The following is a 20899-nucleotide window of genomic DNA, read 5'->3' as shown; positions in this document are numbered from 1 at the left end:
CGGATGTCTTTTTTAGCTAGGTCACTGTCACACTAATCCTCATAAAACTTCGCAAAATAAAGATAAAAAAAATAAAAATAATAAATTACCAACAAATGACGGAGGAGTACAGCTGGATTATACCGCCCTCTAGAGGAGAGACTGACGTAATGCATCCGACACTGGCCCTGTTACTGTGGTAACCAATTATCAACAGGTTGCTCTAGGCTTTGCTAGCTGTTTTGGCACATTTAACCCAGTCTGTGTGATTAACAACAGACATTGACGGCAAAATGTCTGGAGGTCACGCAGAAAGCCTCATTAAAAACATTATTGGTGACATAGTGCGGGAGTGTGCGGTGAGAGGACATGCGGTGTCTGAAACTCTGGTGTCAGTAACCAGGACTAACCTGCTAACTATCTTGTAGCTTAAAGTTAGCTGGTAACTACCACTAGTTCAACATGTTTAATGCTTGATATAAATTAAGTTAAGACAGTCATCAATCTGTTTCATGTGTTAACAGGTTAAAACCCTTCAAATAACAGTTAAAAATGTCATTTTATATTTATTTAAACCTAAATATAGGCTACATCTCCCCTTCTACTAACCAGTCTGGCATGTGTGGAGGACATTAAAACTCCATTTATAAACTGTTTATTTATATTTATCATATATACTAATGATATACTGTATTTAATACATGCATTGTTTTGTCCTGTTTGCATTTTGTCAGGTGAAAGCTGTGGTGCTGGACCCTAGAAATGGCTTTACCGGATACTGACCAAACAAGATGTGCAGAAACTCTAAGAGGTGAGTTTACTACAGTGTTCAATTATTTTTTCTCCTTATAACACTTCTTCTTGCATTAAAGAAAAAAAAACATTTTTGTTGATGACTATTAGTAAATTCATTTTGATGTAATTAGATGTATCTATAAATTACCATATGAAAATATATTCTTAAAGTTAATACATTTTCAGCTCACAACCCCCAAAATAAGGGTGCCAGACTACCGTACCTGGAGGTGGTTAAGGGATTCACAGCCAAGCACACGCACTAATAGGCCTATCCAAACAAAGGTAACACTGAAAAACAACACAAAAGATTACAACAGAATTAAAAACCATACAGTTATAGTAATTGTTTTCCGTTTTCCATGAACAATGAAGTCCTATACTTTCATGAGTATTTTCAAAATCTGTGTAAAAACCCTCTCTATACAGTACGTCAGTCACATCATGAAGAAATGCCTGAGCACATTCTGGCTGGGTGGGTGGGAGGGACTTGTTATTAAATGTGCCTTGTAATTCATGTAATTAGATCTTTTTAACCAGAGATAATAATAATAATAATAATAATGATAATAATAATTGTAGGTATCCACTGAATGAAGCCGTAGCTTGACGCTCCCAGAACTCCTCTCTTGAGTAATTTTCATCCAAAAAATCCACGGGACCAAATGATCAAAGTTTAAATGTTTACTTAAACTTAAATAAACAAAAAACAGATACAGGTTAGTCCAAAACTATACAAAAAGAGAGCTGAGGAGAGAGAGGTCAAAAGACTGTGTGGCTCCACTCTCTACTAGTCCGAACTGAGCCCAATTAAGTCCACAAGCCCCTCCCCCTCCCAGATCCAATGAACAAAAAGTATTACATGCATCCATAAATTTAACATGATGAGCAATAAGGCGCCTACAATAATAATAATAATAATAATAATAATAATAATACATTTTATTTGTAATGCACTTTATATTTTTGGAAAAAATCTCAAAGTGCTACAGAGATTAAAAATGAAATAATAAATCATCAGAATAAACCATTGGAATAAAAACAAGAAAGATTACACAAATACACTTCCTGAGATTTATGTTGTTACAGGAATTTCTAAATACTGATGTCATGAGGTGAAGCCACAACAATTATAAAAATATATCTTTTGAAGGTTATAAAATATTTATTGTTCATTTTGAAGGATTTATTCATTGATTTAAACGGCTATTTAACTGTAAATGAGTTCAACTTATTAGTTTAAAAACCTTGGACGAGTCACTGATTTTCTCTTCACAGCTGTGTCTGGATAAACTGATGGAGAAGTGCAGCCCGTCCCTCGACACAATCAAGATGCAGGTGTATTTTGATTGGAATTACACCTCCAGACGTAAGTGTCTCTGTTTGAAATGAAAACCAATATCCTGTGTGTCTTAACCCAGGAGTAAACATAATTCTCTTTAGTGTATCATAGAAACTGGTATTATTTTGTCGTCATTAATAAAGTTTTCACTGCATCGTTGTAATGATGCCTGACCTGTGTCTAAGGATGCATCATATCATATCTTTATATTATTTTTACGATCATCCAGTCAACTCGCCTGAATCAGTAAGATTATTCTGCAGGAAAGATTTTAGAATAATTGAGAAGCCAATCCAACATGTTTTTGACTAAAAACCTGAAAAGTTGTTTATGGAAACCTTCTTTTAAATTGTGGCCTTTTTAAGGATTGCATATGAGCGTTGTAAGTTGAACATCTTAACAGAGACCTGAATGTGTTTGTGCAGGAGAGTTCCTGGAGGATATCCACCAGGTGACGGAGTCCAAGCTGAGCTCAGTGAGCAGAGAGATCACAGACAGCAGGGTGAAAACACAGGAGGAGTTAGAAGCATTGTACCGCAAAGTTCATTTTGTCTTTGGTGAGAATGAAATGTGTTGTAACTTGGGTTGATGACATTCCCATAGTGTGATAGCTGAAAGTCATTTTCCACAGCTCAACTTTCAATATATTAAAAACAGAATACCAGTTATTTGTGTGATGGAGTCATATTTCCAATAGAATCAGATCCAGGAAGTGTTGACTCTACAGCTGTGATTAATCTCTGTATTTGCATGTCACACAGGCCAGAGCGGAGCAGGTAATAACTGCGCTAAAGGTCACGACACCGAGGGAGCGGAGCTGGTGGACTCGGTCCTGGATGTGGTGAGGAAGGAGGCAGAGAGCTGCGATTGCCTGCAGTGCTTCTAGCTCACCCACTCGCTGGGTGGAGGCACCGGCTCTGGTATGGGCACGCTGCTCATCAGCAGTATCCAGATCGCATCATGAACACATTCAGCGTGGTAACCCTCACCCAAGATTCATAACATAGAAATCATGTCATTAAAATTCTATCTCATGCCCCTCTTGTCTTTATTTCTTACCTTCATCTCTTTTTGCTTTCCTCTCTCACATTTCAGGTGTCAGACACAGTCGTTGAACCGTACAATGCAACCCTCTCTGTCCACCAGCTGGTGGAGAACACAGATAAGACCTTCTGCGTTGATAATGAGGCTCTGTATGACATCTGCTTCCGCACACTGAAGCTCACCACACCCACATGCAGTGACCTCAACCACCTGGTCTCAGCCACCATGAGTGGGGTGACCACCCGCCTGCGCTTCCCCGGGCAGCTCAACGCCGATTTGAGGAAATTGGCCGTGAACATGGTTCCCTTTCCCAGGCTGCACTTCTTCATGCCGAGCTTCGCCCCCCTGCCAGCAGTACAGGTAGAGAGGACAAGCATGCTTTTTACACACTTTGTTGTTTCCAATGCATGTGAGATGAATCTTAACTCCATTATCTTGTCTTTTTCCAGGTCAGTGACCATTCCTGAACTAACCCAGCAGATGTTTGACGCCAGGAACATGATGGCAGCTTGTGACCCACGCCACGGGCGCTACCTCACAGTCGCCGCCATCTTCCGAGGCCGCATGTCAATGAAGGAGGTAGATGAGCAGATGCTTAATGTTCAGAACAAGAACAGCAGCTACTTTGTGGAATGGATCCCCAACAACGTCAAGACCGCCGTCTGTGACATCCCTCCCCGCGGTCTCAAGATGGCCGCCACCTTCATTGGCAACAGCACAGCCATTCAGGAGCTGTTCAAACGCATCTCGGAGCAGTTTACTGCTATGTTTCGCCGCAAGGCCTTCCTCCACTGGTAAGTAAAAGAAGATTTTTTTTTTATCAGGACAGTGAAATGATGTCCCTGTATTTGTGCAGGACTCCTCATTGTACCTCTAGACTCAAACGAGTTTGTCACAACACATCTGAGTGAGTGTTTCTTGTTTCAGGTTGTTACGGCCCTGGCTGTATATTGTTTATTGTATTGTGGTGTGTGAGAGTGAGACCTCTGTGTGTTTTGCGTGTGAAGATCTTTGATGCACCTGCAGGTGGAGATCGGGGATTGGTTGGAGGACTCAATCAGATGGAGGGAGGACGCCGCCGTCACTGGTCGGGAGTGGTGTCACTTCTGTAAGGCTTGCTGGGATTCTCAGGAGGAGCGGCGCGTGTCCCTAAATACTTATCAAGACATGTATTTTTAACATTTCGATATAATATTTAACATTTATATTTGCCAATTAAATTATCTCACATTTTATTCACAAAAACAAATGTGGCAAACTTCACAAATAATCAATCTTTTTGACACAATTAAAAAAAATTTTTTTTTATAAGTGTTTCTACTTTTTGTGCCACTCTAGTATGTTTTGTGTTGGGGGATATTTTCCTGCTTATTCTACCTTTGCCTGGGTAATATTATAATTTATCTATTTTTATGTTTCAAATAGACAATAAATAATTTATTTTCTGTGTTCTTGGCAACTTCTGTGTAGATTTTCCTTTTATGGGTGTAGAAAATCTCCTGTTAGAGTTAAATCATTGTGGCTGAGTAAAAGATGAACAATAACCTTCCACCTAACCTACAGAGAAACGCCATTCGTGAGATGGCAAGGAATTTGATTTCAAATTTTGGAAAATTGGATGCCCTGAAGACATTGTAACCATTTCTATAATGCAGTGGTCCCCAACCTTTTTGACTGTAAGGACTGGACAGCAGCTTTGGCCGTATGTGACCTAATCACTTTAAAGTTTATATTTTCATCTTTTAACTTTTACTTAAAATATTAATTTTAAATATCAATGAAAATAATTTACAATTTGACATGTAATAATAAGGTTCACCATTTCATGAAAATTAAACAACAGAACATAATGCAGTACATACTGTTTATGACAATTACATTCACCCTCCTGCTTCCTTCTTGATTTTCACGTTTAAATACTGATTTTTAAAACAACCAAATGCTGTGTACCATACCCTGCAGACAATATTCAACTATTATTTTGTCTCTAAATATCCTGTCCTCTAGACATCGCAGTGTCTCGCCAGAGCATGTTTGAGAGGGGTCTTGTGCAATGGCAGCGACAAAAAAAAGCATCACCAGCCAACCAGCTGAGAGTCCTCTTTTTAGGTGAAGCAGGCATTGACACAAGGGCTCTTCGCAAGGAATTTCTGACAGGTAAGCATAGGATACAACTTATATCAATGTTTTGCCCTGAGAATAATTTGAAAAGGTTTCAGAGTGACATTAAATACTGTTAATATTTTATATATGCAAGTTGTGGAATTATGAATTTTATCAGCAAATTTACCGTTCAAAATATTTTTTATCATGTTTAAAGAATGATTGCAGGCATTGAACAGAAATTCTTTGAGAAGGGATCAAATGGCGGAAGACCGAACTATTCCCTTTCGGATTTGGATAAAGGTCATTTCAGGTATGGGCTAAAAAATGTTCAGTTTCAGTGTATGATATCATTATTTGGTTAACCAGGCAACCACTAACTACAATTAATATACTAAGACCTACAATCTGCCTCCTTGGGTTGTAGACACATGCTGTAAACAGAACTTTGGGAGATCACCTTTTAAGCTTAAAGACAAACATGGCATGCAAAAGTTTCATATTTATATTTTCAGCATTTATGAAGAAATGGAGCATCATGAACATTTATTTGAAAATGTTTTTTGGTTAGGACTGTTGGGGAAATAATGGCCTCCAGCTTGGCCCAAGGAGAACCTGCCCCTAATTTCATTGTGCTTTGGTGCTACAAGGTCCTGTGCACTGGGTACTTGAACTTTGACAACCTGGACAAAGACAGTGTGGGAGATGCCCAATATACCGACCTCTTAACAAGAGTAAGAGTATAAAGCCTTTCTTAAAAAAACAAAGCATAAACTGATCAGCGGCCTCGATCTGACAAAGCATGGAGACTTAACTGATCAGCAGGAAGAACTTTAAAGTAAATGAACTGATAATGAAACCAAGTAGCTCTGTCACTTAAAGTCCTGTCATCAGGAGAAATTTGTACAACAGCCCTCATAGCTGTACTTTGACTTTTTTTCTATCTTTAAAAGAGCCCTCACACATCACTTGATCTGTTTCTTGACACAACGATAAGGTGGTCTGTTTCATTTCAGGTGGAGGCAGCCACTGAGGCAACCATTCAAAGTCTCACAGAGGAGATATTGATCTGTGGGTACACAGGATTAATCCATGTGGAGAAAAGGGAGGAAATAATCTGGTATGTTTGAGATCTTGGTGTTTAATGTGTTTTGGGTTTAATTGTGCTTGTGTATGTCGACATGAAAGTGTCTACATTTCAAAAGCTGCAATTCCTCACTCAAGCATCATCACCTTAAAAAAATGGTGAAGCTTTAAATTGTAATTTTTGCAATAATGGACTGAATGGTTAATGCTCATTTTCAGCTGTTGCCATTGTGTCATACACTGTTGCTTGAAAGTATGTGAACCCTTCATCTGTGAACATCACTACAATTTTACACATAATTACAAAATGCAGTGTTTTTTTTTGCTATGTTCATTTTTTCTATGTAATTTATCTCAAAAAGGTCTATTGTCCTCCACGCACATCTGAGACTGCTCCTGATTCTGCTGCAGATAAGGGATGGCTTAAAGCTGTATGGCTTGTTGGAAATCATGGCCAAACACCCAGGCATCTGTCAGCCTTTGTTTGTTCCCAGGCTGGAAATGAAAGTAGGTGCACCATGGAAAGGATTGAAGAACAAATATTTTCTTTCATATAATGACCTTCTTTGTTATTTTTACTGTTGTGTACATACTGAGTTCAACTACTCAACTTGTTTAGTGAGGATCAGAATTCTTGAACTGGAACTTCAAATGATAAATACCAGAATATAGGTGAGGGACAAGACCTCATCTTCTCACTTGTATTGGGATGGAAAACCAGGCAAATATTAGCAATACAAGGGAACGTGGAAGGATTAGTGTTAGTAGTAAGTAAGTTTTGTCAAAGGGTTACATTTCATTTTGATAAAACTTCACCACAAGATCAAGGAATGATGCAGATTGGATGTGTGATGGTACAACATTGATTGTAGCATCACAACATTACATGAACACTTACAATTATTCAAACTATTCAGTGCATCAGCTTGTTTGTTTTACATAACTATACATCACCACAATATAATAACAATGCCATTAAAACCATCCCTTTGAAATTGAATAATATTACAAACCTGAGTGTTTAAAATGCCTGGTTCAAACAGCAACTGTGAAATTCAACTTAATATACGTTGAATATAATTATGAGGCGTGTTACAGGTTCATGCACATCCTCATAGTTGTGGAATTACATCCAGTAACAACTTTCTTTCAAATTCTTTAATTTGACAAAATAAATGATGGACGGTACTAATGAGCCATATTTCATTTCTACAGGCTGATGCAGACTTTATAATATCTGTGTGCCAAGCAGACTTCAGCGAGAGAGGCACAAACAGGGAACATTTGGAGGTGACTCTGATGAATCATCTCCAGGATTTCTTGCAGGAACTGGAGCAAGGTAAACCGTGACAGAAGTTTAACCAACCGATTCCATAGGTTTCACTTCTTATTACACATATATTGTACAAGAGCACACGCACAAGATACCACCTGATGCAGTCCTCTGCTCAAGTATTGGAACAATGCCGCCAAGCCCTTTAAATTATTATTGCTCAACTACTCTCCTTATACTTGGCCAAACTACGGGAGGACGTTTTTGCTGTCTAATCTCATTCTCATTCTATTGTCATTACTTTTAATTTCAGATGAAGTGGTGTTGGGGTTGTATCAAGTCCACTTTGGTTATATTATTTAATAATTATATTTAATTATTAATAATATAAATAACAATATCATTAAACTATGTTTAATCTCTTTTGGGGCACCACCCTGTAATCAGGGAAATATAACCAAAATATCACTCAAATCAGTCTCAAATTAGTTACTTAATTAATTATATTATTAATAATTAAAAACTTTATTTAATAAATTGAAGGTGTGAAATCCGTACACAAAGCCTTCGCACCCAGCTTATATCACAACGCAAATACACCAGTAATCACAAACAACTGCTCTCTTAAATTATAACAGAATTTATTTAAACAAAGCAACATCAATCCAAAATCAATTAACTTAATCAAACAAATAACTATCTTAAACTAATCTAAGCAACAAACATTATCAAGCAAGGCTTGTGGAAGAGGTGTGGATGTTTCTACATTAATCAAACAATTGTTAAAAACACTTTCTAAAGCTAATTCTGCCCAGACCTAATTAAGCCTCACTTGTGAATTGCTTTGCCCGTGATTGTTGAAGGAAAAAGGAGTCCGGCGATAAAACATATCTTCTGTCCGTCCAGGTGCAGAGGCGTTTGATGGCGACGAGGGTCCGTTACGGCAAGAGCGGCTTCGTTGGTTCTCCGTCGAGTGGAAAGATGTCCGTTGATGTCCTTTCGTTGCAGGACGGAATACGACCGTTATCTTTCTGATAATCTGTTACAGTCTGACGCTCCCCGAGAAACTGAGATGCGTTCACTGGACAATCCGAGCTCGGAATTTAGAACACTACCGGCTGCGGATTACCTGCGCGCCAAAACTTAGAACAAAGGAAGATGGTTGCAGAAAACAGGAGGTGAGCTTGTGTCTCTAACCACTTGAAGTCAGTGCGTGGAAAGAGAGAGAGCAATGGAAGTCTTGAAGCTTTGTAGCCTGGCCTGCTCCATGGGGGGTCTACCTCAGGTCCCCTCCAATGAGAAGAGAGAGGTTCCGGTCCCCCCTTACTTCACGCGTAGGTGTGAAGTACTGCAGGGGATTCTGGGATTAAGAGTCCTTTTAGGCCTCTTTGAATCTGATCTCAGTGAATAACTCAAATGAGGCTTCTCACAGAGGTGCAGGCCCAAGTCCATTGTTTGACTGTCCTAAGCCTGCGTGGCCCAACAGTGGAATCGGAGGTGGAGGCTTCAGGACCACAACTCACTGTAGAGGCATTTCTACAGTGGATAACAGGGCAAGGCCACGTTCCTGTCCTTCAGGAGGAGAAAATTAGGTTCAAAGTGAATGTGAAGTTTGAGCATCACTGCGAGTCACATTTTGGGGAACACAGAATATGTTATCCAAATGTCGCTGCTTGCATTAACACCATCACCTTCCATGTTAAACACATGACTTCCTTCAAATATTTTAAAGAAGTCCTGGTTGAGGCATTCCATCTAGCGTCTTTAGTGTTAATTTTTAAGTGTAGACCAGTGTCAGCCTACACTGACTTTTAATTTCTTTGAGGCGGAATTGTTTTACAGCACAAATAATCTCCTCCTCTTCAAGCAATTTAAATAAGTTTCAGAGCTCCTCAAAGCATGTGTGTGAAGTTTCTTGTTCTAAATGTAATGAGCTGTGTTTGATCACACCCCCCTCTCTGGAAGGGCTTGGGTGTCTCTGGCTTTCTCGCTCCGTGTCCTATTGTTTACGATGATAAGGTAGACTCAGAGGGCAGAACAACAAACACCGCCTGAGATCAGGCTTGGTAGTTAACTGTGTTTACACTCTTTCACAAAGGACATTTCTTTTTAAAATTTCTCAGTTATTTCTACAAACTGCAGTTCTTTGATATTCTGTTTGTGAAGGTCACCGCGTAGACGAGGTAGGAACACAAAATGCACCAGGAAGATGTGCAATGTGTTTGAGATGTCTAGCAGTCCCTCTTCTTCGAGACTGTGCAGCACATATTATGATGTGATCGTTACTGCAGTCCACACATCCCTCCAAAGCCGCTCAATTCTGTCATGAAAAAGTTGTAAGATAAAAAACAATCACAGTTTTATCTGTTGAGTGAGGAATAGTGTAAATTGTAAAAAGGGGCACTTAAATAATAAATAAATGTATAATACAGTACTAAACTGTAGAGAATCAGACTTTTAGCATTGCATCAAATAGCATAATTTGGAATTTCTCTGTCAGGGTCCAATACAATGTCAGACCAGGAGGCTGAGATCCTCAGGCAACGGGGTACTGGGGAATGGAATCAGCCCCTTGTTAATATGGATTTTAAATATGCTGATAAGGCAATAAGTTGTTTTCAGATTGATGTTGTTAAATTAATTAAGTGCATCATATCTATAGTCTTGATAACTGCACGCAGTGATAAATTATGCTGAGTCAATGTTCAGGCTATCTTGCTAAACATTTGATGTAATTTACCTTTGGTTGTGGACGCTTTTTCCAGAAATGTAACTTGCCCTGTCAGTTCCTCGCACAGCAAACATGAATCGGGCAATATCGATGTTTTCCACACCCTGATCACCTCTGATCCTGAAATATGTGAAGAGGTATTAAAAGATACAAAATTCTATATACAGTTATTATTCAGTACATCCAAACCTACACCAACCTGGACAAAGATCATAAAAGTACCACTTTAATAATAATACTATGACTGAAGTCTAAGCATAATTTGTTGAAACGGCTTCATTTAATAGTTTTACATGGAACCATAGAGAAATTATCCATAAACCTGTGCGTCACAAAATACTGTATATTATTTGAATCAATACCTTTATGGAAAAGCCATCTATGCCCCCAAAAATGACTATGTTGTACCTATACAGGAGAAAGTCAAATTTATGCGTTTGTTAAAGATGATTCATTCATTTGACAACTTCATGTGAAAGCAACTTACCTTATGAGTTTGTGGTTAGTATCCACATGCACAAGAGATAGGGGGGCTCTTACAGAGTAGCTTCTTCTCACAACACAGCCTAACTGTGTCAAGCGCGCAAGAATCCCAGCTGCATCTACTCTATGCATAGCTGCTTTCATTCTGTTCCACTGTACCCTGTGGCCTAAGGATCTCAGTCTTCCCATTACAAATCTGTAGCCAATATTTGGCATTTCAGCTTTAATGTTAGACACTAAGGTGTCAAGCTCCTGGTCTGACATTGTGCTGTAGGACCCTGTCACAGAAATCCCAAATTCTGCCATTCTCCGAAATATGTATGTAGCTTGACTGACTCCCAACAGTTCTGAAATTGTTGGTATAGACAACTGAGTATCTATCAAGGCCTGTAACTTTTCTTGCTCAATTATTAATTTTGGTCGTCCCCTTGCACTGTCTGTATATCGGGAGAAATAAAATGTTGCTCACTGTCTACCTGACTTCTGACCTGGTTTGTGAGTTCTCTAATGGCATTGACTATATCTAATGGCAACTCCATCTGCTCTGCCAATGAATTGAGGAGTAATAATTCATGGGTGCACATGAAATGATGATAATCAAGATGCAAACCTAGGACAGCTAACCATATATTGCATCTTGCTTCGCAATCTCTCCAAGATTTGACGTTTTAGCAGGTTCTGAAGGAAAGAAGGCAAAAGATAGATAGGCCTACACTTCAAATGTCAACATTAAATCATAAAGGGAAATCATTTTTATGGCATAGGCTATTCACGTATAGGCAATAGGCCTAAGTATTTATCAATGAAAATAGTTGTGAAACCATTAGGATATAATTAAGTATAGACTATGACACAGTAAAGATAGCCTACAGTAGGCTATATCGGACCTATTGCACCAACAGGGCTGAACTACGAAGCCTCTGTGTCCACCAAGTATTTTTTCCGAGCTTCCAGAGTTTTATATTCGGTGTCAGCTCAGTACTCAGTACTTCTTCCTCTTTCTTTGGCGTTTTCTCATCATTTCTTTTTAAAGTTGGGTTTTCATCTCCTAGCTCTGTGCCTTGAGCTGATGTTGTGGACGTATGATGATCTCTACAGTTGGGTATTGGTTCCATACTTGCAGCGGATGTTGTGTGTCCCTCATTTCTGCTTTTGTTTGATGTTGACTCAATGTGTCTAACTGTTGTTACACATTCAGGGATACAAGTTACATGATCTTGGACCCCAGCTTCTCTAGAGTTGTGAGACAGGACCTGCTGGTCACTGGTCGGAGCAGATACAGTAGAACTTTCCCCTGACAGATTCAGAAGTTACATCTTTGTTTGAGACACTGCATTGTGGATCTTTATTTGCTGCACTTCGGTTGGGGTCTGACGGCTGAGTGTTTCCTGTGGATGCTTTCCTCACAGGCTGGGGTGGAGTTAGGGGCATCATCCTCCCTAGTGACGCACATTTCCTCGTGTTCCTCTTTCACCTGTGGAGGATCGGATGGCTCTGAACTGGAGTTTGTCTCATTATTCCAGACTTCCTGTTGGCTTAGGCGAACCTCCTCCTCCTAATTGACACGTATCTTTTGGAGCTCTAAAGGGAGGAGAAGAACACAACAACAAGGTGTAAGCCTTAATTAACCATAACCAGTTTTGATATACATACAATACAATAACAATACATACTTAAATGTATTTCAAATTGACAAAGAGAGGATAGTATTTGGCTTGGATATAGTGGATTATAACTTAGTATAAAAATGCATACATTGGAAATGCTAAATCAATGTAAAGCTACCTCAAACGTGTAAGCAAAACACCATGCTTGAGTCAACGCACATTCATACATCCTCACACCTTTCTATTCAACCAGTTGACAGGGAGAAGTCACGTGTGTTCATGCCCAATAGAGTCAGGGCCAAAGTACAGCAGATGGCCTACTTCCGCATGCGATGTGGTGTCGACTGTAAACATTAATCTTTGTTAGCATCTAGCAACAACTTAGTACATTTAACTGTAGATAATGAGATTTAAACATCACGCTCGCTTATAGTGACATGATACGATCATCTATCGATACAGTCTATGATCGATACCAAAAATCCCTCAAACCTGCCTCACTGGTCTGACTGTAAAGTTACACAGCTAATCATGTAGTAATAATAATGCAACGCCAAATAGCGTGGTCTTATTTGTGATAGCTTGACTTGCGGTCTGTTTACCGTTTACTTCCGCCTATGCTGCATTCACGTGCTCCTCGGAAACTTGACTCTGAGACTGTGTCCGAAACCACTCACTCATTCCCTACTCCCTATTCACTATATAGTGAGTTTAATGCAATGGACTATATAGTGCACTCACTCGGGAAAATAAAAAAAACATTTCGGACACTACTCGCTCACTCACCGGCCACTGACAGTGACGTCATTGCTGTCGCGCAACTGAAACGCGCAGCTTAACAACGGCTGAGGATCAATAACAACGGTAAATAACAGCACGCATTTCAGTGATAACTCATATTATACTGAGTGTATTTTCACGAAAAATTTAAAAATAATAAATACTTATAAAATATTGAATTTTACATACTGAGACATATTTTCGAACCAAAACTAAATTATTTATGCTGACAGACTCTGGTTTCTCATCTGTCATCATCATTAGGACAATCTAACATCACTAAAGTTGACGATCTTTGACTGTTGATTAAAACCGATCATAGATTTCAGTAAAACACTCTAAATATGAACTTTAATCAGTTTCTGTGTTCATGCTGGTCGCTCCTCTCGTCCGTTTGAGAGCAGTCGAGTCAAACGCCACTCTCCGCTCGTAAAAATCTTTTGAACCGCAATGCATGATGGTATATATTGTTTGCATAGTGACCATCACTCATACACTACTTTTCAAAATGCATTGTGGGATACATTTAGTGGACTATATAGGGTATGACCATGCTCACTCAGAATTCGGACAGCACTACAAAATGGCGTGTCTACTATATAGTGCACTATATGGTGGATAGGGAGTGATTTCGGACACAGCCTGTGTCTTCTCTTTAGCCTTTAGGCTTGTTTATTCAATGAACACATGCATGAGACTCATGCAGACTGAAAAAAAAACAACATTCATGTCATCTGACGACTGACGCGCTGCGTACTGTAAACGTGATGACGTCATAGCAGTATTTACCGTAAATACAGTGTGTAAAGGGCGCAATCAAATAACAACATTTAACACCCCCACTCACTCTTAGCTCACTGAGTTACCTGAAAACAAAACAATAACAGAGTTTTCCCATTTTTGCTTCAGCAGTGTAAACAAACACACTTACACTTTTAAGTACCAAACATGTATTGAGCAAACCTCTTTAACTTTAGCTTATTGGCTGGTTTTGTCATCACATCAGCGATCATTTGCTCAGTAGGACAATATTTCAAGATTATCCTTCCATTCTTTACATTTTCTCTTATGAAGTGGTACTTGATATCAATGTGCTTGCACCTTTGTCTGTTTACTGGGTTTCTGGCAAGTGCTATAGTACCTTGGTTGTCCTTGTACACCTTTGTTTGTGCATATTCATACTCGTCTAAACCTCTGAGAAGCTGTTCCAAGTAAATACATTTCTGTATGGCTGATGCTAAGGACATGTACTCTGCCTCACAAGTAGATAGTGCTACTGTCGGTTGTTTTCTTGTTTTCCATGAGATTAGAGAGCTTCCTTCATTTAAACTGACACAATATCCTGTTATACTACGCCTGTCTTTTACATCTGATGCCCAGTCAGCATCACAGTATATTCTTAGACCTAGTTTCTCTGTGTCACTTCTTTTGAAGCATAACTCCTGTTCTGCTGTACCTTTGAGGTATCTGAACACATGTTTTACTGTGTTCCAGCGTTCTTCAGTTGGTTCAGCAAATTGCTGAGAAAGTTTGCTGACCACAAAACTTAAATTTGGTCGAGTACATGTGGATAAGTAGATTAAACTTCCAACTGCCTCTCTGTACTTTCTTGGATCTTTCATTTTTTCAGCACAGCATCCGTTGTGCTATTCCATTGCACTTGGTCCCGTCGGCTAACTCTACTGAATGGGTCTCCGGCTGGAACGAGTCATCAAAGCTTTTAAACTTTCCAATATCATTCACGATATGGGATGTCGCTCCTTCATCCACCATGATGCCTTTCATTTTTACATTGTCAGGTGGTCTCTCTTTCTTCAGGTGTTTGGCTTTGAAGAGATAGTCTTTGTCTTTATTTTCTTCCTCTGCAACTTTTCTGAAGTTGTCTTGTTGACCCTTTTTCTTGCATACAGAATCATGGTGTGTATTACTCTTGCAATAGATGCACCATACTTTTCAAAAACATTTTCTTGACTTGTGCCCTTTAATTCCACACTTGTAACAAGTCACATTTCTTTTCACACATCTTTTCTGTTGCTAGTGTGTGTCTTGGTGGGGCCACTGCTTTGTCTTACATATGTCTTTATCACATTATCTGTAGATCCTGCCGTGTTCATTTTCTCCGCCTCTTCATAAACACGTAGTCTTCTTTTAAAGTCTGTAAATGTAACATTATCTTCGTTTTGCGTTACGTGTATGGCTAGTGGCTTGAAGGAGTCTGGTAACCCGCCTAGTATCATGGCTATGGTTAGTCCATCACTCATGGTCTCATCTGCATCTCTTAGAGCCGTAATGGTGTTCTATGCCCTTATTAGGTGGTCTGTAACATTCTCGTTGTCTGCCATGTGTAGCCTGGTCAACGACGTGTGTAAATTTATTATCTGTGGTTTACTTTTCCCGGAATAATGTTCTCTCAGTATTTTCAGGGCTTTCCTTCCATCATCAGCGGCATCATGTCTTATCAACGATAGGCTTTTATCATCTATCAGTCTTATCAGCTCAGCATAGCAATTGGCATTCTTCGATGCATCTGCGGCTAGCTCTTCCTGACTATTGCCGATGGGCTCATGTAAAATAGTCTCTTTAAGTTTCAGAATATGTAGCTGGCCAAGGAATCTTGTTTCCCACAGGTCATACTTATCTTCGGATCCATCGAAGAGAAGCTGTGGTACGAGGGCTCCTGACGTTCTGCTTGCCATTTTGCTGATGCGCTACTTTTACCGCGCTTTATTAGCTGTTGCGATCCCATCGTCCTGTGTCTCGTCTGGGGTTGATGCCTTTGATTTCTTAGACCTTGTCTCTGGTTGGGTTGATGCCTTTGATTTCTTAGACCCTGTCTCTGGTGGGGTTGATGCCTTTGATTTCGTAGACGTTGTCTCTGGTTGGGTTGATGCCTTTGATTTCGTAGACCTTGTCTCTGGTGGGGTTGATGCCTTTGATTTCGTAGACCTTGTCTCTGGTGGGGTTGATGCCTTTGATTTCGTAGACGTTGTGTCTGGTGGGGTTGATGCCTTTGATTTCGTAGACGTTGTCTCTGGTGGGGTTGATGCCTTTGATTTCGTAGACCTTGTCTCTGGTTGGGTTGATGCCTTTGATTTCGTAGACCCTGTCTCTGGTGGGGTTGATGCCTTTGATTTCGTAGACCTTGTCTCTGGTTGGGTTGATGCCTTTGATTTCGTAGACCTTGTCTCTGGTTGGGTTGATGCCTTTGATTTCGTAGACCCTGTCTCTGGTGGGGTTGATGCCTTTGATTTCGTAGACCTTGTCTCTGGTGGGGTTGATGCCTTTGATTTCGTAGACGTTGTCTCTGATGGGGTTGATGCCTTTGATTTCGTAGACGTTGTCTCTGGTGGGGTTGATGCCTTTGATTTCGTAGGCCTTGTCTCTGGTGGGGTTGATGCCTTTGATTTCGTAGACCTTGTCTCTGGTTGGGTTGATGCCTTTGATTTCGTAGACGTTGTCTCTGGTGGGGTTGATGCCTTTGATTTCGTAGACGTTGTCTCTGGTGGGGTTGATGCCTTTGATTTCATAGACCTTATCTCTGGTGGGGTTGATGCCTTTGATTTCGTAGACCTTGTCTCTGGTTGGGTTGATGCCTTTGATTTCGGAGCCGTTGTCTCTGGTGGGGTTGATGCCTTTGATTTCGGAGCCATTGTCTCTGGTGGGGTTGATGCCTTTGATTTCGGAGCCGTTGTCTCTGTTGGGGTTGATTTTGTAGCCGTTGTTGCTACATTGTTAGCTTTCTTATTTCCTGTTGACTCTTTACTCGTGCTTGACGTCGTGCTCCCATCATTTGGTTTCTTGCTTTGTGCAGTCTTAGTCCTTGTTTAAGTTCTTTTTCCATCACTGCTTTTCTTATTTGTGCTTTGTTTTGTTCTTTTGGTTGATGTTGGCTCAACAATTTCAACAGAAGTTTTCACAATATTGCGTCTCTTCGTAGGTGCTGGTGTTGTACTTGTCTTCTCATCGTTACTCTTCTTCTTTAATGTTTCACTTGACATTTTTCTCCCATCTGAGCTTTTCTCCTTCAGTGCTGGCTTACTCTTTCTTTTTAATATTCCTTTCTCAACATTCCTTTCCCCGTTCAGTTTACTTTCAGTTCCTTCACTTGTTGTTGATGTCTTTTCAGTGCCTTTTTTAATTGTTGTTTGTTCACTACTTTTAGCTGTTGCTGTGCTCCTTTTGTTGCTTTTATTGGCTGGCATTACCTCAGAACTGTCATTTGATGATGTGGTCTCTTTGGCACATTTCTTCTTTGATATTGTACATTTCTTATGTTGTGTTGTTTCAGTACATGCAGCTGATGTTTGATTCTCACTACTGAGTTTTATATTCGGTGCCAGCTCAGTACTCAGTACTTCTTCCTCCTTCTTTGGCGTTTTCTCATCATTTCTTTTTAAAGTTGGGTTTTCATCTCCTAGCTCTGTGCCTTGAGCTGATGTTGTGGACGTATGATTATCTCTACAGTTGGGTATCGGTTCCACACTTGCAGCGGATGTTGTGTGTCCCTCATTTCTGCTTTTGTTTGATGTTGAAAATAAAAGTTTGGGGAAGCGATCCGACCATTGTCTCCTACAGGAGACTAGAGGGATTAGTCGAATGATTTAGCGGAGAATATTGGAAGGGCCGTTTTGGCCGCAATTCAGGGTTTTCAAAGCACTACTTCTTCGGTGTCGGCCACAGGATCGCTTCCTCAAACTTTTATTTTGGTGCTTCCGGTGGGCGGTAGAGTGAATTTGCATATTAGCTAAGTATTTAGAAATCGTTGCTAAATATTTAGAGTCTTAGTGAAATAAAGGTTGAACCTTTGGAAAGTTCTTTAGTTTGGGTCGGCAGATATGGAAAATGATTCCGGTCAGAGAATCAGGACAGCAGAGAGGATTCACAGCTCAAGGGTTTTATTCCGTGACAGACACGTAGATTTACAGAGGCCACTTTGAACAAAGGAGATTGGCATATCTTGTGTCTCGTGTCTCATTCGTGGTTCCGTGTAGTTATGAGGATCAATCTACGTATCTTCGTGTGTGTATGTATGTGTGTGTGGTTCTAAAGGAAAGAAGGAAAAAATATATATATGTAGGTAACACAAATGTACATCATAGCACATACAATATATGATGTCCCTTTTGCAATAACAACCAATCTTAAAAAATGTATCAAAGAAAAACTTGATGCAATTTAGCTGGAATAGAATGAAGATAATAACTTTAGTAAGTACATATATGAAACTAGATCAAGTAAATATGAACAAACTTACTCTTTTCTGCATTAACGCACAAACATGTAACTTAAATGTCCAGGCTGCTCCTGCAGCTGCTCTGCTCCTCCTACACTCCGCTCTGCAGCATGTAAGCCACGTGCTTTATACGGTCCGAGCTCGCCACGTGTCTGAGCAGGCTCGTTAACTCTAGTCAGGCTTTCTCACACTTAGCTAAATATTTAGAAATCAAAGCTCAATATTTAGAGTCTCAGCTAAATATTTAGAAGTCGTTGCTAAATATTTTGTTTATATTCTATATATTTAGCTTTGATTCTAAATATTTACAATCTTAGCTAAATATATAGAATGTAAACTAAATGTTTAGAAACATAGCTAAATATTTAGAATCAGGACATGTATTTTTAACATTTATATATAACATTTAACATTTAGATAAAACATTCAACATTTAGATATAATATTTAACATTTATATTTGCCAATGAAATTATCTTACATTTTTATTCACAAAAGTAAATATGACAAAATTCACACATATTTCTCTAAATGTGAATAGAAAGTGATGTTTTAGGGCTAAATGTGGAGAAATGTTGTTGTTATTTGTAGTGTGCGCAACTTTACAATCGGCGCCCCATACATACAATCATATTTACCGCAGTAGATATGAGTTGCGACTTGGAATCAGTTAAATTATAACCTTTAATCATTCAGGCATTCGCCAGGTCAGCTACGTTTCCTCTCTGTGATTGTAACATCTGCCGTCGCCATGACGACTCTTTGACGTTTGTAAACAAAGGTAACCAGTTAAGTTACAACACCGATTCCAAGAATCCCTCAAACCTGCCTCACTGGTCTGACTGTAAAGTTGCTAAGTTACACAGCTAATCATGTAATAATAATGCAACGCCAAATAGCGTGGTCTTACACAAAACTGACATGTAAAAAAAAAAAACCTTTTGAATGTACCAACCTGCCCGATGTAACTTTATCTCAGGGGTTAAGATTGACTCCAAAAGTCTGCGTTGACGAGCGATTTCCGCCTCGTACGTTTCTGTATTCTTTTCAAAGGCTCCCAGTATCTCTTGAGCAGCTGCCGTTAGTCGATCACAGACAAACTGTCTCATACTTCGGACCGAGGACATTGTCGCATTAAGAATGATTCCCTCTCCCTCGGATGATCCCAACTCTTTGGGCGTTTCCACCAAATAGTCTGTTTTGGTTCAGTACCGTTTGGTATGGTCTGGTACGGTAAACCCTGATCTTGCTTGCGTTTCCACATTTAAGCGTAGAGACAGTAGTATTTCTTCCAGTAGGTCTATTTATAGTGTTGAAATTGTAATTTTGTACTTTGTGCTACACATTCCGTCATTTAATGGACTTATACTTATTGTCAGGGTACATTTTAATAAAATGACTTTAAAAACTAATTGAGGTCACTCTGTGGAAATGAACCATCAGTTACAAGTTGATATTGTACAAATAACAAGTGAGCAAAACTTTGATAAGAAACATATTTAATAATAAAAATATTCAATTAACACGTAATTTTCAGCTCTGTATTTAGACTTTTATTAAATCAGCCAATGTAAGCAACATTTGACCTATGATTGATATGTGTGCATGTCATTTACTTCAATTAGAAATTGTTGTTTTACTAAACCGTGCTGTTAACCATGATGTTTGGTATAAAACATTAATGTTACACCACCGAACACGAGTCCTTGTGTGCAATAAACGTGTTATTCATGCTGAATGCTGCAAAGTATTGTTTCACTTTAAACCCTTAGCAAAGGGCAACCGGTACCTTTGATATCTTAATCAAGTAAAAATCATAATAAAATAAATCTTCAGTCCATAGCACAAATGATTCAAAATAAATGTTGCATGTTGTGCTGTAACACATAAAAGATATTGTTTAATTCCAAGAATTCTGTTTGATATAAAAACATACAAACATGTTATACCATACAACAGTCCTGGTGTGCCTGTGGCTGAACTACTAGTACATCAATAAATAAATATAAAATGTGCAGATGTTGTTACATCCTGCAGCATTGTATTTGTCACTATCATTTCCTGCACAATCTCCTACTTCCCACCTCATTGATGTAAAGACATGTGCTTCTTTAAGTTTGAACAGGTGGTAAAAGCCTTTTCGCACATCTTGCATTGATACGGTTTTTCACCTGTGTGGGTTCTGTAGTGGACTTTCAAGGTTGTACTGACATTAAATCTTTTCCCACACAAACCACACTCATAGGGCTTCTCCCCTGTGTGCACGCGGAGATGCCTTGTTAGCGATGAGTTGAAAACAAACCCCTTGTTGCAGTACATGCAGCAGAAAAGCTTTTCCCCTGTGTGAATTTTCATGTGCAGTTTCAATTTTGAATTCATTTTGAAACTTTTCCCACAAATGCAGCACATGTACTGCTCCACTCCTGTTGGAAAATGCTGGTCCA

The 20899-nt window shown here is 39.4% G+C and overlaps 1 protein-coding gene across 1 annotated transcript; it reads left to right on the top strand.

Moving 5' to 3' along the window:
* Positions 1 to 4174: 4174 nt before the first annotated feature.
* On the top strand, positions 4175 to 9657 carry zgc:112966 (uncharacterized protein LOC541433 homolog). Its single transcript, XM_065962049.1, has 8 exons — positions 4175 to 4268; positions 5168 to 5321; positions 5481 to 5576; positions 5835 to 5997; positions 6217 to 6383; positions 6712 to 6856; positions 7565 to 7696; positions 9036 to 9657. Exons 1-8 carry the CDS (start codon positions 4175 to 4177, stop codon positions 9435 to 9437), a joined length of 1353 nt encoding a protein of 450 aa, XP_065818121.1. The 3' UTR covers positions 9438 to 9657.
* The last annotated feature ends 11242 nt before the right edge of the window (positions 9658 to 20899 follow it).

This window comes from Labrus bergylta, chromosome 2, assembly GCF_963930695.1.
Source record: "Labrus bergylta chromosome 2, fLabBer1.1, whole genome shotgun sequence".
Classification (NCBI taxonomy): Eukaryota; Metazoa; Chordata; class Actinopteri; order Labriformes; family Labridae; genus Labrus; species Labrus bergylta.
The sequence above is the reverse complement of the archived record's forward strand: the minus strand, read 5'-3'. Positions and strand labels throughout refer to the sequence as shown.

Bases quoted from the DNA above. Each gene is read 5' to 3' on its own strand.
- zgc:112966 (XM_065962049.1), top strand. From the start codon at position 4,175: ATGCACCTGCAGGTGGAGATCGGGGATTGGTTGGAGGACTCAATCAGA. The intron at 5,577-5,834 runs GTATGGGCTAAA...TTTTTTGGTTAG, and splicing joins TTGGATAAAGGTCATTTCAG to GACTGTTGGGGAAATAATGG. The intron at 6,857-7,564 runs GTAGGTGCACCA...TCATTTCTACAG, and splicing joins TTCCCAGGCTGGAAATGAAA to GCTGATGCAGACTTTATAAT.